This window comes from Emydura macquarii, unplaced genomic scaffold, assembly GCF_026122565.2.
Source record: "Emydura macquarii macquarii isolate MOO-44397 ecotype Brisbane River unplaced genomic scaffold, CSIRO-AGI_Emac_v2 contig_2897, whole genome shotgun sequence".
NCBI lineage: Eukaryota > Metazoa > Chordata > Testudines > Chelidae > Emydura > Emydura macquarii.
In genome coordinates, this window is record NW_027133034.1 from 29,313,709 (window position 1) to 29,331,879 (window position 18,171).

Below are 18,171 nucleotides of genomic sequence, written 5' to 3' on the forward strand. Positions count from 1 at the left end.
TTCTCTCAACCCAATGCTTTTAAACTTTTCTAATTTTCTTTTCTTTTCCCCTCTACTTCTCCAGTGTTCTTGACCCCCATCCCAGTTCTCCTTTCCTATTTTTCCAGACTTTTCTTCTCCTTTGCCTCCTTTTGCTCTCCCAGTTCTCTGCTACCCGTTTTCCTCTCTCCTTGTTCCTTGTCCCTTTGGGAAATGAGAGCAAAGTGAAAAAAATCCCAAAGATCAATAAGGAAGAGAAGACATTCTCAAGGCAGACAATACAATGATTCAAATGGATCCTATGGATCAGAAAGAACAGGCTGCTTCAGAGTTTATAAATGGCTCCATGGCCATGGTAGCGTCTTCACTGTATATGAGTTGATATGGTCTAAGAAGACTGTAAAGGCTTGGTTCTTGAGAATGAAGAAAAATCTACCTTTGAACAAATGGCACCTCTTCTGGAAGAGGCTCACACCTTCCTCTGTAATATTACTTATAACGTCATTAAGATGTTCCTTCTGAATGTGGCAGCAGACATTGCAATCTGCAACTGTGAGATGCTTCCTTCTAGGTGGCCAAGGTTACTCACCATTATGCAAGTTCTTCTCTATTCAGAAGTGGTATAGTTGGGATCCTGAACTCATCCAGTCTCATCACTGCAGCCCCTCTCACTCCAGGAGCTGCAGCTTCCTCTTCGTGACTTAGACGTCCAGCCAGGTCACTATGTCCTCCTCTTCCAAGGTACCAAAGTCTTTCCAAATCTCACACCACACTAGCAGTCTCAGACAGTATTCACATTCACTGCCCCATGGTGCCATTCCCTCAGAGGCTGGGAGGGGAACCTGGGACTCCTCTCTACTCTGGGTTCTGGTACAGGGATTCTCTAGTCAGCAACCAAGATCTGTTCCCTTCTAGACCTTACTGCCTTTCCCAGAGCCCTTTCCTTACCATCTGGCACTCTTCTCCATCCCCCCGCAACCTCTGGGTTTGCCAGTCGCCCAACTCCCTCCTACCAGGGAGTAACTGTAGGCTACCTGTCTCTGCAGCCTCCAAACACTCAACTGCAGACTTTTCCAAAAGCCCCTTCCCTTTCTAATTTCTTGGTTTTATAAATCCAGTCCAGCTTGTTCCTTCTCAGCTGGGCTCCCTCACTCAGTCAGGGGAATAATTAGCCACCTGATTCCCTTCAGCTCTGGTCTGTCAGGTTCATTAGTCCCCTTCTCAGCCTGCATTAACCTTTTCATGGCAAGTGTAGGGTAGATGCCCCATCACAGAGCCCTAAATGTGTAGAGACACAGACACCCTTGGACTACTTCAGAGCTGCCTCAGTGTCTTGGCAAAATCCATTCCTCTATTCTTCCTCTCCAAAAGGCCAACCACTCAAGAAAATAATAGATCATCTAACAGCAATCAACACAATTATTCAAGTCCCATCTACAGAGACAAGGATCAAGAATACATTTGCTAGTTTCATGGTATCCAAAGTGACCGGTAACTTCAATAGTACCTTAAAACAACTAAGATGTAGAGGGAACTTTTTACAAAAACTGTTTAGATTGACAACTATCCCATATTTTTGTGATTCCACTGAAATGCCACAGCCATATTTCTTCTACACAAATAATTATGACAAAGTATAAATTTTTATGTCACTTATGTTTTTCCTAGTGAAATGTGAACCTTAACTATAGTATAATGAAAATAAACTTGAGTTTTTAAAAATGACATTTGATATCTGTGCAGTATTACATGTATTGCATAAGACTGTGTGTGTGTATACATATAATCAGATGACTATACCTACCTTAAATAGGATTCCAGAACTCTATCCAATCTTTTGTAGAAGGGTCGCGATGTAAAGTATCCACTCCAATAATGATAATCTCTGTCTGCATATGTGAAGAAATCTCCACTCAGAACAGGAAAAATTGATTTGCTGTTGTCTTCTTCCAAATTGCCCGCTTTGCGCAGAGCCTCAAAATAATCTGATAAAGTTCCAAACTGAGCCTGAAACAAAATTGTAAGAACTGTTTATAACTAACAGATTTCCATGTTCTTAGTTTAGAAATTTAGGGCTGAAGTGCATGAACATGGTGACTTTAATAGGTATTCAATGTGCTGTCTGCAAGTAAGGTCATCACATAAATATTGTTTTAAATTAAGAAGCTTAAAAACTTCGCTTAACGCCTTTGATTCAGAGATTACATATATATCCCACCAGAAACTATTTTCAACCCAAGATGAAAACTGCCTTTTTTGTTTCCAAATATAAAAATGTTCTCTGTAAAGTTTATTCAAGAGTCAGATTAACAAAATAAGATTTTAATTTCTCTCTTACAAGCACACATCAAGGATTTGAGCAAATGTAGGCTTCCATTGTAAGAAAAACATCCTACATTTCTCTGTTTTCCCTAATAGTGGTCTGTTGAAGTTCAAAAATGCAGCATCCAATAACGCAATTTATGTAGATGTCTGTACAAAAGAAGTTTACTCACCCTGTGCAGTAACTGAGGTTCTTTGAGATGGTTGTCCCTGTGGATGCCCCACTTTAGGTGATTGTGCACCTCTGTGCTTGTAATCAGAGATTTGTGGTAGAAGTACCTTGTTGGGTAGCACATGCACCATCCCCATTTCTTGCTGCATCAGGCAGTTACATATCCTGTGTGGTTGCTGGAATGTCGAAGGCTAAGGAGGGGGCTGTCATCTTGCAGATCTCTGTTTTTGTGGGTTGTACTGCCTGTGAGGTTGTGTATAAGGCACAAAGTGAAATATCTGTGATGCATAGGACTTGCCTTGTTTTTTCTTATTCATAGGTATGTAGATACATGGGGATTTCAGTGTCACTCTGGAGTCCTTCAACATGTGAATGGACTAATCAGTTTTGTCTGCAAAATATTTAGGGCCTTCAAACGGAAGATCCTCAACCATCAATAGTACTTCTCTGGGAAAACCAGAGAAGTGTAGCCGGGATGCACATCACATGACTACGGCTATGGCTATAGACCATGCTGTGGTGTCTGCTGAATCAGTGAAGTTTGCAATGCTGTTGTAGCAAGAAGATGCCCCTCAGAGTTGACAGCCCTATATTGTTTTGTTTTTTTCCTGGCAGGAATTTAATAAATTCTGACAGTTAAGTAATTTGTGTAGTTTTACTTCACCACTAATGCCTCATAATTAGCTATCTTGAATTGTAAGGTCGCCGAAGAGTGGGCCTTACGACCAAAGAGGTCTAGTCTCTTCCAGTCCTTATCGCACGGGGTAGTTCTGGAGTGCCATTGTCTGCCCCATTCATTCACTGCCTCCACCACCAGAGAGTTTGGTGCAAGGTGTGAGAAAAGGAATTCCATTCCCTTAAAGGGCACATAATATTTTTTGTCTGACCTTTTGCGGTGGGTGAGATTGTGGCTGAGGGGTGCCAGATGGTTTTTGCCTGTCACATGAGTGCATCATTAATTGGTAAAGCAACTCTGCAAGAGATTGATGTATGTAAAATATCTAGTAGCTTATGTTGTGATTCAGCCACTTCCTCTAGTGAAATGTCCAACAAGTATGTCGTTCTCATAAAGAGCTCCTGGTATTGTTTAAAGTCATCCCCCGTGGTGGGAGGTGGCGGTATGATGGTTTCATCCAGGGAAGAGGATGAGAAATTGGCTGCTGGCACAGCTACCTGGTCTGAAATCTCACCCAACTCCTTGACCACCTCTTCTGAGGGCTCAGAGGGTCCTTGTACCAAAAGTGAAGGGGAATGTCGTGGCCTCACTCTGGGTGGACTGGGAGGCTTGTGATGTTGTGGGGGGTATGGTGCCCATGGGTTCCAGTAAGGCCACTGAGATGGGAAAGGCATTGGTGGCATCCATGGGTGTTCATACCAGCTCAGTTTCAGACCATGTGATATCCCTGTGATGGACCTGATCCAGTAGATATGTGGAGGAAGAAGAATGGTGTGAGGAATAGATTTCTCAGTCTTCACTGTCCTCCTCACTCGAGAAGGGAGGAGCAGCTCTGCCTGGCGTGGTGAGGTGGCTCAGTACTGATCATACTGAAGTTATGTCAGTACCGAGGAGATTCTGGTGGTGAAGAGACCAGCGGGTCTTTATGGCACAGGAATTGCTGCAGTACTGGGAGCATTGGTGCCGCTGAACATGTTGCTGGAGCTGTGCAGCTCTCATTGCAGAGGATCACACTGCGTGGATTGTGCCAAAAGAAGATGGCGCCATGGTCTGTAGTGGTACCTGCTGCTTGGTGTCAAGTGCCTCATTTGATTTCCCTTTGCTACTCTTGTCAGAGCTAACTCACATAAGGTTTTCTGCTCTTGTAGTACCCATGGTACCGGATGTTTCTCCTACCTGGGCACTGAAAGGTCCTGGTGCGGTCAGTACTGACAGGGTATGCTGACTTGGGGAACACAGTTTCTTGGCAGATTCCCAGGAAGGAGAAATCAGAGCCCACTTTTTGGTTATTTTCTTGGCAGAGTGTTCTTTTGCCTGAGCCAATAAAAGAGAGACTCTGTCAGAGGCTGCCGCAGGAGACCGTTGTCCAGGAGGAGTCCGTAATTTGGGGTCAAACGCTGGGCATAGAAACTTCTCCATCATAAGGAGTTTCAACTGCAAGTCTCTTGCCTTCCTGGCTTGGGCTTTCAGGTTATGGCAATCTGATCACTTCTGCAGGATGCGTGTCTCACCAAGGCAGTGGACACATTGTGAGTACCCATCCGACCATGACAGAGAGTCTGTACATAAGGCAGCATTTAAACCCAAGGGAGCTGGGCGTGCCCCTCAGAGAAGGGTTTTCTCCCATAAGGCAGCATAAATACTCTACTCTAAAGGATCACTAACACTTAATTTCCTAATATGAGAGAATTTTGTTTTTGGTTAATAAAAAAGGGAGTAAAACAAACAGTGAAGGAAAGGTAACTATAATCAACAACTAACTCTTAATTGAATAACTATGTTATTTAGGTTAGGTACAGAGGAGCTGCTAAGTGTCTGACTCAAGTCAAAGGTGGTAGAGAAGGAACTGGGGGAGCAGTTAGTCACATTGTGATGTGTAACTGCCTGAAACGGCATGAGACAGGGACGAAGTATATGTGATCCAACCAGGCAGTGCTACTACAAATCTTGAATTACAAGTGCAAGGGTACACGATCAACCATAGGGACACTCCTCGAAGAAGAATTGAAGAGATTTCCTCTCATATAACGAAACAAAAGCACCATTTTTTCCTTGCTTCATTACTTTCAGTTTTATTAGCTCTACTGTGTCACAGCACAAAAGTTTCTTATGCTCTCAAAGCTATTTATAGACTGAATAAAACCAACTAACATCTGCCTTCAAAGGTCTTCTGCATTTTTCTTCAGAAGTCTGCTTACACAAGATTTACATTTTTATTCAAACTTGCTGTTGGAAACAGGAAACAAACTGAGTGTCAAGTCCTTATGTTTAGTTTTAAGAGTAGTTGTTTTAAAGAGATATTTGAACAAACTGGAGTTTGAATCAGACAAAAAAAAGTTATGATAATAAATGGAGTGGGAACAGCATGAATACATAAGACATGCGACCTCCCTACAATCCACTGAGAATTTATGCACTTGAAATAATATGATTAAAATATTATAGTAACACTACACAAGTAAGGAGTTCTATAAATCCTTTCGTAATGTTTGTATTAAGTAAGGCTATGTCTACACTGACGGCGGCAAAGTCACCGCCGTCATATCGACTTATCTGGATTGACTAAGCGGTCAGTGAAGACCCTCTCAGTCTATACAGAAGTCAACGTACTAAGTGGTGTACTACTGCGTCGACGGGATCGCAGTTCCCGTCAGCGCAGTGCAGTGAAGACGGCATGCAGAAGAGAAACATAGAAGTCAACGGAACTTACGAAAGATTTTTGCGTACTTTGCGTAACTCCGGGACAGCCGCCGAATCGCTGCGGTAAGTGTAGACATAGCCCCAGTCTTTAGCACAGACTACTCCATGTGTTTTATCATTGCATATGTTAAATGTATGGGAACAAAAGACTTTTTCATAACCTTAAGTTAATTGGCAATTAAGGTGCAGTATTCTAAAAATAAGTATGTCCTGTCAGAGTTTTGAAAAAGGTATTTGCAAATAATGAGGGATTTTGAATCAGTCTTCTTACACTAAGGTCTTTTCTGTTCTAAACTAGCCTGTTTTATTATATGTGCTTTGGTAAATTAGCTTTGGAAAAAAAAAAATCTCTCAGAAGTACAGTATTTCCATGTGACCATTCTTGGTGACTCAGTCCTTTTGCTTCTAATTCCTTTGTTATTCAGTTCAACTAACAGATACCTAAAAATTTTTCATTGTGTGAATTACACATCCAGTATCCTTCCTTTCATTTATGTTTGTTTTTTTGTTTTGTTTTTAAGTTCTGGGAATGACAAAAAGGTTATGAAATTAGGCTAAGTGGCCTGATCCTGCGCCACTAAAAGCAACAGGAATTTTACTACTATTGACATCATTGGACACAAGATCAAGCCCATTGCATGTAAGTGAACAAACAATCCAACCATATGGAAGATCAGCCACCTCGGACACTTTCATGTGATTGATAGTGCTTCTAGCACACCACAGGATTTAGAGATATCACATAGCTTAGTGCGATTTTGTTATGTTCCCCACTAAGAAAGAAATGGTAAGAATTACTAATTAATGTTTATTTTAGTATGTGTTCTTGTTTGAGAATTATGCTAGTATAATTAATCTTTCTATAAGCATGTCACTTATTCACAAATTTATTATATATTTAAGTTTTAGCCTGATCACCTACTATGCTTAAAAGGACAGCAAGAAGACCAAATAACTTTCAAAACATTAAACACTTATAAACACTTTCCAAGTGCCATACACACCTTTTATTTGAGAAACTACAAAGAACTTACACTAACTGACAAAATATAGCAGAAAACTACTATTTAGCAAAGTCCTTCATATAGATTATAGAAGGTAGCTTGAGAGATGCTGAACAAGGAAATTGTTGCTGAACAGCATGTGAGTGAGACACAAAAAGCATGCATTCCAAGAAGTCAGAAAGCAAAAACTGGAAGCTACTCAAAGCAGCAACAGAAGTAAGAAATTCCCTTAAACGTAATGACTATTGTTTAAAGTAAACCACTCTGGCCATTGTTTATATTTCCTACCAGGTGAGATATATAGAACAATTTCAAGCCTTGGAGGGAAAGAAATGATCAAATTAGTCTGGCCTGTCGTTAACCTTCTGTACATTAAAAATCATCTATAAAATGAACTATAAATAGGCTTGACAGAATTTGATTTTTGTTTCTAATTTTGATATTTTTAAGGGGTTTTCTTCTATTTTTAACTATTTAACTATTTATTTTTCTTTCTATTTTTAAAGTGTGGGATGGATGGGATTGGGGTAGTGCTGACAGCAGGGTTACGAAGGCCCAAGACATCGGGGCACAAGGTGCAGGGTAGGCTGTGATCATCCTGGCCTGGCGAAGCAGAAGCTGCTATCCAGGACTGTAAAGAAAAGGATGAGCTGTATGGCAGATCAATCCATGCTGAACAGTTTCTGCACTGGAGCGTGATTCAGCAGAGCTTTGACAGCAGAGCTGTGGAAGTCTCCCTGCACTGCCGGAGGAGCTATTCAGCAGTGGGGTGGCCTCCCCTGTGGCAGGGGGCTCACCCTCCTCCTCCTGCAAGTCATGGTCCGGGGGTCTCTGCACTATCTCACCAGGACCACAGCCTTCCTCCAAACCTTGTGCCTGCAGGGATCAGTGTAACCAACTCTGAGACAGTGCAATTAGCCCACTGCAGAACTGCTGTCATGAAGCCACACACACACACTGCCATGACAGCAGAATTGCAGAGGGCTATCTACACAGCTGCAAAGGTCAGTGATAACCAATCCATGAAGGCATGCCAACTGTTACCGATTATTTTTTTTCCATTTCCTGACAGTTATAGATTAAAATCAAATCATGCCAAGCTTAACTATAAAACCTGATCAGTACTACCTTCCTTATTCACCTAGAATTACAGTTGAGGTTAGGAATATAAAGGCTAAACGTTTAAACGGGGGGAAGGGGACGGGAGCCACAGCTGGGCTCAGCTCCCCACGAGCAAGAGCTGCTCAGCTGTGGCTCTGCACGCGTGGGTCTGGGGGCAGAGCTGCAGCTCTGTTCTATTTTTTGAAGGTTTAAATGGATTGTTAAAGGAATTTTTACAACCCTAGTTGAGGTACAGCAGTATTTAGCAAGCTTTCTCCATGACGGACAACAAATTCATACAAAATCTCAGTATATCAGAAACATGAGTACACAAAAAGTTTTATTCAGTAAGTTAGGGCTTACTGGTGTTAGTGTGGGAATACAACGATTTGAAAAAATAATGATGCAGTTTACCTTAACATGTAACTCAGGATGAGAGTTCATATAATCAAAAAGTTTTTGATAATTCTGGTACTGCTGATCCCATTCTGAACTCTCACTGTAGCGGAAATCATCCCCAAGTGGAGCCAATAGAACTTTAGTACGGAAAAGCTTTGACTTCTTTCTGTACTGATCTAAAATCATCCAAGCCCTTAGAAGAAAACAATTATACAGTTAAGAATATACACTAGTAATCACTTGACAAGACAACAAATGTCTAAAATATGTCCTATACAACATCCTAACCTAGCTTTGCATTCTTGAGATGAATAAAAAGCCAGGTTGTTTTCTCCCTAACAACACATTAAATAGTGGATAGTAAGTTTAGTGTCTGAGCTAGTGAAAATGTTTATAAAATTTAGCAAGGATTCTCTAAATAACCATCGTTGCTATTAAAATCTCTTCAGTACCGCTTTTTGCCTAATTATAGTTACCTTTACATATAAGAAATACTGTCAATACGCAGTAACATTAGTTACATGCCAATGGTAGCCAAAGATTTTAGAGAGAGTGTAAACCTAAAAGAGCTTTGTACAAATTCAGAACTGTTTTGAAACCATTAATGCTTAAAAGTTGGGGTGGGTGTTAATGTTGTACAGTAGAGCCTCAAAGATACAAATATCTCAGGAAAGGAGGTTGTTCGTAACTCTGAACAAAACATCATGGTACAGTACCCTGCAGCCAGGGTCTTCCAGCTGAGGCTAGGAGAGATCTCCACAAAGCTGGCATCTGTCAGCCCTGCCTGGTTTTCAAACAGCTCCCTGCCCTATTCCTGTTTCTTGCCTTTGGGCTGAATTGGGGAGGCCTGTTCCGCACCCTTGGCGCTACAAGCCCAAGCCCTTAGCCGCCTCTCCCCATGGCTCGCCCTGCTCTGTGCACTGCTGCTGTGCTCCAAAGGCAGCACATGGCAGGGGGTTGGAACCAGCCTGCTGCCAGCACCCGTCCATCCCCTGCCCCTTGCACTCCCAGAGGTGCTGGCTGGACCCAGGACCGAAGCGGCCAAAACTTGGACCGCATTTGTGCGCAGGCTGTGGCCCTTTAAAATTCCAGAGCGCAGCACTCCAGCTCCAAGCCAGGCTTTGCTTTGGCTGCAACAGCAGCAGCTCACACCCTAGTGCCGGCAGCCCAGCTTCCCCCTCAGCAACTTCTTTTTCAGGCTCAGACTGAGCTTGCAAACTTGCCCCTCTCTGTATGCCGGGGAAGGAAGATGTTGAAAACAGTATAAACAGTGTCCCGCTGCTGGAGGGGTACGGGGTGTGTGTGAAACACCACCCACAGCTTACAGGAAGCAGTGCAGACCCCATGCTACTGCATGCTTGGGCTGGCAGGAGGGTGAATCTCAGCATCTTCTCCTCCTTCTTGTAAGTGGCTGCCCCTCACATGGCAAGTGGAGTTGAGGACAGGAAACCCAGATGTGCTGACCTTTAAGATGCAATACAGGTACAGTATAGTATTTGCTTTCTTCCCCCACCCCAACCCCTGCTGCTGCCTGACTGCTTATTTCCGGTTCCAGATGGGGTTCAGCTGACATCAGTTCACAACTCTGGTGTTTGTATCTTTGAGATTCTACTGTATATGAAAGTGTCTAGGCAGATTTCAATATATTTTTCCAAAACATCTGAAATCTGAAAGCGCTTTATTAAATTGTTTCTTCTTTTTAGCTATATAAACTGCACTTACTTAGAATAAATTTTCTGTTAGTGTTCTCATTAACAGGTAGTTTTAAATCACGGGAATATAAACTGCAGTCACTGAGTTATGTGGTCTGCTAAGACTAACATAACCCACCTATTATCATCAACATTTGCTTGCCTGCAGTCCTTTTTATATTTCTCCCCATTTGTCATTAGCCAGCCTGATAAAGTGCCTGAATATTTTGCCTGAACCAATACTTCTTGTCCTCTTGTGAGATCAGAGTATTCTGAATCTAGGGTGCGCAAGGTCCTCCTCTCAGAGAAATGGTATCCTATCACTTACATACTAGAGCAACTCAGTATAGAAGAATGATTCCCAAAGCAGCTCATTTTTGGTTCAGATTTTACATGTGCAGTCTGAGGCCAGATACCAGTTTGTCCATATTTGTGATTATTTGCCCAAAGCTACTTGTGAGATATGAAAAAAAATAGGTTAATAAGCTAGGTATTTTCCCTTGGCACCTCTTTTTTCTTGTTGCTCCCTGACCCCTCCAATTTCTTTCTCAATCAGTTGCAGTTTGTCAGTGCGCCTCTGTATAGCGTAGGGAGGATGGAATATCCACACACTGCAGAATAATCAGGGCAAAACCCACCAAATCTCAGGTCTACTGGACACTAGAAATATCCATATAATGGAACCACACCTCCACTCCAGCTCTGAGGCACCTTGTCTCCTTCCCTTCTGGCTCCCTGGCAGCATAGTACCAAATGCACACTTCTATACATTTGAATGTTTTGATTTCTGTTATATTTGTCTAAACGCTTAACTTCTCTGTTTTTTCTAATCTTTTGTTTTATAAACACAATTTTTTTCAGCTTTCGTTACTGATATGCACTATCATCGTAATTATTTTAAAAGCTTTTTTCTCTTATGGGAATATTTAGTTTTGTTTTAAATTAATGTAATTAGATGTGAGAGTTCAATGTGACGATACCCTCTGAGGGAGAACAGTATGTCTACACTGCAAAGAAAAACCTACAGCACTGAGTCTTTGAGCCCAGGTCAACTGATTCAGGCTCATGGGGCTAAAAATAGCAGGGCAGATATACGGGCTTGGGCTTCAGCTTGAGCCTGAGCTCCAAAACCCTCCTCCATCACCAAGTTTCAGAGCTCGGGCTTCAGCCTGAGCCCAAACAGCTACCCTACTATTTTCAGCTCCACAAGCCTAAGTCAATTGACATGGGCTCTGAGACTCAATGTCACACATCTTTTGTTGGAGTGTAGCCATACCCAGAGTGACCCTGATGTCATCCCTTTGCCTGAAAGTACAGAATTTGGAAAATTAGATATGACCAAACAGTCTGACAACCAAATTGACTGTACCTCTTCCTGGTACTCACAGAATGTAACTGACCCAAGAGTTGTAGACTTGTTTATCAGGAACAGCAGAATTAGCACACTAGTTCAGTGTATTAAATTTTAGTTTCTTTTACAGATATCACTTTCATAAATTGTACTAGAAACTATTTCGGGAATTGATATACATGTAATGCATATGGAATAGAAATTATTTCTCCTATGACAAATGTACTTTTTAAACAATAAACCAAGCAAGTTCCAATGTTAATAAGCATCCTCTTCATAAGTACAAAAACACTTTCAAATCTCTGAATTCCACAATACTTTCAGTACTGTACCTGTGCTGAACATTCCCAGCATGAATGGCCTCAGGAGGAATTCTCCAGGGACAACTTACTCTTCCTCCAGGAAGACGCTTAAAATCAAACTGGCAACAGATTTTAGGATCAGGACCACAAGTATGAGGAACATCATAGCTATAGAATGGCATCATGTGGCAAAGGATATCTGTACTGGATCCCAAATCTAAAATTACATGAACAGAACATATCTATAAATAAAGCCATATTTCTTTGTCTAAATTAAGTTAACTGTTTGGGCCTAATCCAAGTTTGGGCCTAATTCCCCCCCCCCCCCCTTTTTTTTTTTTTTTTTGGGGGGGAAAAGTGCCTTTTTTTGGAAATCTGAGCCATGATCCTGCATCATTTAAGTCAATGGGAGTTTTGCCATTGACTTCAATCTTGTTAGCATACACGCAATGTGCCTCAGGTGCCACATGACTAGGATTCATCACTGAATTTGGTCCACTGGTTGGATCATTAGCTTCCCCAGCCAGGCCAGGTACTGAAGGAGAGTGCGATGTGAATGCTGATGAATGTAGGATTAAACTTCTAATAATTAAGTTATCTTAAAGACAATATCTCAATGAATAATGAATCATAATTGAATTTTGCTAACTTCCATAGCAGACAGAATCCATTTTTCTATGTTTTTATAATTCAATTTTTCAATTTTGCTTACCCAAAGAATTCCACTGTTTGATTCCTCAATGGAAATTATTTATTTAGCTCAACAACAACAGCTCTATACTGAACTAAACAATCATCTCAACTAAAATAGGACAGAGTTGCATTTTTCAACAGGTCAGATTCTCTTTTAAAAGAAGAATTGAGATATTTATAGTGAGTAAGTCAGGGTTAAAGAGGTTCTAAGTAAAACAGCATCAGGAAATTACTATAGGACATACTGATAAAAAGTACATTAAACAACAATTACTATCATAATTTTCTTAAACTGTCGACATTTACAACCCTTTGATTAGATATTATATAGTAGGATTGTGTTTGGTAGTTGGGTATAATGGAAGTCAACTGGAAATTTTGGCAGAATCTAGGATCTGGATGCAATTTTTAACAAAAATGTGTTCTCTTTGTAACAGAAGAAATAAAATATAAATCTATCAAAAAAATCCAAAATTTGGAAAAAGGAAAATCACACAAAATTATTGTCACCCTTCTTTCAACTCTCCCCTTTATTACACTTTACACTTGTCAGTCATGCCAAATTTAATTTGTCAAGTTTTTGAGACAGGAACCATCTCTCTTCCTATTTGAGAGACTTTTTTTTTTTTTTAAGTCATTCAAAAATAATAATTGAAAAAGCAAACCACAACACCGTTGACTCTCCCATGACACCTTATCCATCTATCAAGTAAGTAGAGCCCTGCAAATCCACAGATATTCGCATTATATCTATAGACCATAGTTGCAGGTCATGGATCAGATGCAGATACAAATTTTGTATCCGCACAGGGCTCTACAAATAATACCAGTTCAGCTGAGAATCAATTTACTGGGATTACAATAATGGTATAAAAATCAATGCTGCTGACAGTCATCTACAGTCGGGGGACACATTACAAATTTAGGTTTTTACTCATCAGGTGGAAGATGCTATAATTATATTCCATGTTATTGCTATACTTTTACTACTTCTACATTAGACTGTAAACTCATTGGGGATGGAGCCATGTCTATCAGCATACTATTACAATGGGGATTATGGGGCCCCAATCTTGATCAATAAACAAACACTAATACAACTAGATCATCTACCAATTTCCGGTAGTCTATTTATGTAAAATTAATACAAGCTCTGCAGTTAGCATGTAAATAATTTGTTTATAATAAAACTTCATATTTCAAAGGCTTTTACCAGGAAATGCACTTCATAGATTATCAATTCCCTACTAGTCTAGTCAGTTAGTTACTTTTTCATGGTGAATTTGTTCAGTCTTAATTTTAGATTTGTTAAGACCTTAAGACTTCATAGCCACTCAAATCTATTTTCACATTCTCCATGTGATTCATGTTGCTTCAGGACATCTAATATTAGGCAATGGGTGATCTACTAATATCTTTAAGTCTGCAGGTGATCAGCTTTTTAGGTGACTTGGGAATTGGCATTTTACTTCTTTATGGATTTAAAGACCTGAAAGTTTTGTCAAAAATGTTGTTTGATTTTTACCTTAGAAATTCAGGTCTTGGCTACACTTGAAAACTACTCGAGAGTTAGTGAAGTTATGACATCACAAGAGACTGAAAACTGAGCAAATGAGAGAAGAGATTTTGATTTTTGCAGCAAGAAGCTTCTTAATACCTATTTAACTTTGATGCCTGACAAAAAGATGTGACACCATTCTGTCAATTGAGGTCCTGGTATTCAAAATACACACACTCAGGTATCCCCAGGAAATCCTCAGCAATTCTAAAGAACATATGTAACATTCCTGATGTTTTTAAGATAAAGTAGCAAAAAAAGACAAAAACAAAACAAAAAACTTTTTGGCTTTCTTTTTCTATCATAAAAAAGGACAAAGTATTTTTTAAAAATCACTTATAGGAAGGGTTAAAGGTGACTTCAGTTCTGAAAGGCTAGAATACTCTTATGTGAATCCAAAGCCCAGCACACTAACCATATTATTGGTGTTTCTTTTGACTATCATTTAGAAAAGTTAGAAATCGAGCATATACAAAAAAATAAGGTAATTAACAAAAATTACTCCTGGATGAAGACTGTGGTCAACAGCTTTGCTCCTCTGGCACCATTGAACTGTCTACAATAAGGGTAAAGCTAACTCATGCAGGAAATAGAACTATCTCAGGAGCCAAACCAAGAATGTGAAATCAACTCCCACAGGAATACAAACCTGACCAGCCTCAACTCTAAGTGAAAGGCACATTTCTTTGACAATGTCTTCTCTAACACAGAAAAATAGGAACGTTATTTATTGTTAAAAATTGATAAACAAAAACATTCCACTGCACACACTTCTCCCCCAGGGAAAGAATGAGTGAATTAACAGGACAGATATTAGTCACACTGCTTAATGCACTATTAGAAAGCACTCAGACGCTATGGTGATGAACATACTGTAAAAACATACAACACAGAATATAAATTTCTGGACAATATCCACCTGCTGACATTTATTTCCTATACTGGATACTTAACCTTTAAACCTGATTTGTACACTACGTGTATTTTTTAAAAGGGTTTGTTTGGCTAGAGCTGTTAATGTAAATGAGACAAGTTTTGTATTGTTATTTCTGATTAGAGCAGTCGTGGAGATTTATTTAACAATTCTTATGTACTAGATTATCCTTTCCATTCTAATTCTCCCACCCCAACTGGTTGAGAAGACTAATTACTCTGAAGACTTCTGCTTCATAAAATTGTGTTTGAGAAGATTAATTATTCTGAAGTCTTTTGCTTGGTAAAATTAAAAACAAATGGAAGAATCATATCACATTCAGTACTTTCAAATCACAGCAAAATATCTGAAAATTTTTGCTTCTTGAAATTTTTCTTGTAAGAAAAAAATCTTTTCTTCTGCATCCTTATTTTTATTTTTCCTCCTTTTTTCAGATGGGGTGGGGAAAAAAGAGAAGCAAAATAATTAAAGTAAGTGGGGAAAAAAATTCCCACTTTTTACTTCCTCCAGCCCACTGGAAATGTTGGGAAAAACATTGTTTTGTTTTAAAAATGAGAGAAATTAATTTAAAAAAAACACTTCCCCCCAACACACACTTTTCCAGTGGATAAAAGGAAGTACAAAAATTAAAAAAAAAAAGATTTTTTTAATTCAAAATTAAATGACATCTTTCTTTTTCTCATTTTTTGTCAGAATTCAAATTTTTAAACACAATGAAATGTGTTGTTTTCTTTAAAAATGTTTTGTACCAGTAAAAGCTTGACTAGCCCTACTTTTAATTACTTTTAATATGTTCTGCATTGGATAACTTGTTTGCTGTAGAGGTTTTCACTACTGTTGATTCCTTTCTTATTTACAATCCTCAACAGGTACAAAGCAACAAATGACTGTGATATGAAGAAAACAATACATACCCCAGTTCTGTCTCCAAAAAAATTCTAGTGTCTTCTGGGTTGCAAAGTATTTTTTAACCGAGTAATGAACTCTCTGTATAAGCATGTTTGAAAATCCTGTGCGTTTCAAAAGGTAGGTCATTGTTGGTGAATGCCCAAAAGGATCAACGGCCCAACCAGACTTCGGTTTTACTCCTGTTGAATAGCAGAAAATGTAAAAGATTGCTTTCTTACTTATTTCTCATTTCAAAGAAAGCTACACCCATATTATTAAGCCCAGTGTTCAGAAAAGTCAAGTGTTCCAAAAAAAAAAAAACCCTTTGTTTAAGTAGATAAATGAAAGATAAAGAAAGCAAGTCTGCTTAAGAAGACAATCAATTACAAAGTCCAAATTTAAAAAAGTATAAATGAAGTATATACATAAAATTATAAATAGGCCAATATCTTGCATTGCATAAAAACCTATACAGTAGAATCTACAGTATTCCACTATTGCTCTGTCTTGCATTTATGTTGTGTCACAATATTTCATATTTTACTTAAAACTCCAGCTCTACAAGTCAATTACACAAAAATCTCAGCTTTCATTTAAAAAGAAGTAGTAAAAGTCTGGCCCCTACTTCCATAGAGAAAATGTGGGAAATGTGAATGCTGTAGACTCAAAAAAACAGATGCCAAACAAAAAGACCCCACACTTATTATTTTAAAAATCTCATGATATTTTGGGCATGATTCATGAATTTTGAAAAGATGGTAGGGACAATACTGGTGCTGCCCAATTCCTTCATGAAACCATGGGTTCACAGGTGCTATTTTAAAGCAAATTTTATTCCTTATTTATTATGCTTAAGCACTATATGTATCCTCCATAGATCAAGACAGAAAAAAATAGGATGGAAAATAGTTTAACTGCTCTTACACTGGGAACCTATATTTGAAAATGAGCATCACAAATTTGCACCAATCCTGTAATTTACAATGCATAGTCAGACTGCTGCATCCACGCAGAGCATCACTGACAGCCATACTTCAGAAATGTAGAATCAGGTTCAAAGTCACTTTTCAGAATTAGCAGAGTAGACATGGAATAATATTCCTCACATCTAGGCTTTCAGAATAAACACATTGAGCAAAAATGTAGCTATATTTGCAGATTTGTTTCTCAGAAAATAGTTTAGCTCACAATGATGCCTACTTATAGTCATCAAAACATTATACAACACTTGATGACTCAATTTATTGCCAGTTTTTAAGTTTAAAACATCAAGTTGGGGGACAAAAATTATACATATATACCTAGAGTCTTCTCTAGCCACTGATGTCCTTCTATTAGCTGGTCAATTAAAGCAAAGTAATGAGGAGAAGCTTCATCAGGCATGACCCATCCTCCTGTTACTATTTCAAACTGGCCATCTTCTATTAATCTGGGAGAAAAATATTTAGTAAACTTGTGTTCAGAAGTGCAAATCTGGTTTAGCAAAATAATCTATCATCTATAAAATAAAACGCCACAAAATTTAGTGTTCACAGAAATAGCACTGAGAATGTAAAACTTAAACTACTATACCTTAAAAAGGAATACATTGTAGCTCTTATAGAATCCATTAATTTATTGCAAAAGTTGTACACATGGGAATAGTGGCCCCCCCCTCAAAAAAAAAAATCAAAATTTATCTTTTCACTGGAGATCACTTTAGCAGGAATATTCATTTAATGCACTTATCCCACAATCTTAAACTCTTTCCCATACCCAATATACCTAAGGGCCAAAAGCCACAAAATGCCCTCCTTACTGTCGAATCTTCAGCTTCCCTTCTCTTAACTTCCATTATAGAGTTATGCACGGTCAATGCAAAAATCTCATTCAAAAATTAAAAGTGTAGGTTACTGTAAATTAAGCTGTATTTAACAACAGAAATAAACACCAGGGGATGCTGTATTAATTATATTCTCTAATTTCAAGTATAATTCAACAAAAGTCTCCATTTTAGAAAATTAATTCAACTTGTAGGATTACCAGTCTGCCACACAAACCAGGCATTTTGCCACAGAATTTAGATCCAGTTTAATGCAGGGTACCCAGGGACTTGTCATTGCCACTCCTATGATAAAAAGAGCCACGGCTACAAGGCCTGCAGCACTATCAAAAATGGACACTAGAGTCAACTCTAAACACCAAGGGAAAAAACCCCACATTTTGATGCTATTGTGACTGAACGCATTCCTGTATTCACACCTTATGCACTACTATAATAATTTTTTCACAAAATATGCCTTGTGAGGTATTTGAAAACTAGTAACTCACTGGTCAATATTATCATGGTGAAATGTGTGTACCAACATAACCTCTAAAGTCATGAAATCCCCCCATATGAGGTTAAAGAGACACGTTCAAA

The 18,171-nt window shown here is 39.0% G+C and overlaps 1 protein-coding gene across 1 annotated transcript in view; it reads right to left on the reverse strand.

The window, feature by feature from the left end:
• Positions 1 to 18,171, reverse strand: part of MAN2A1 (mannosidase alpha class 2A member 1) — a 216,892-nt gene that overhangs the window by 142,173 nt on the left and 56,548 nt on the right. The window contains exons 5-9 of the mRNA XM_067568482.1: positions 17,072 to 17,199; positions 15,797 to 15,970; positions 11,728 to 11,914; positions 8,369 to 8,546; positions 1,784 to 1,986 (exon numbers count right to left, since the gene is read on the reverse strand). Of these exons, the coding sequence (XP_067424583.1) occupies positions 1,784 to 1,986; positions 8,369 to 8,546; positions 11,728 to 11,914; positions 15,797 to 15,970; positions 17,072 to 17,199 (870 nt within the window). The remainder of the gene's footprint in view (positions 1 to 1,783; positions 1,987 to 8,368; positions 8,547 to 11,727; positions 11,915 to 15,796; positions 15,971 to 17,071; positions 17,200 to 18,171) is intronic.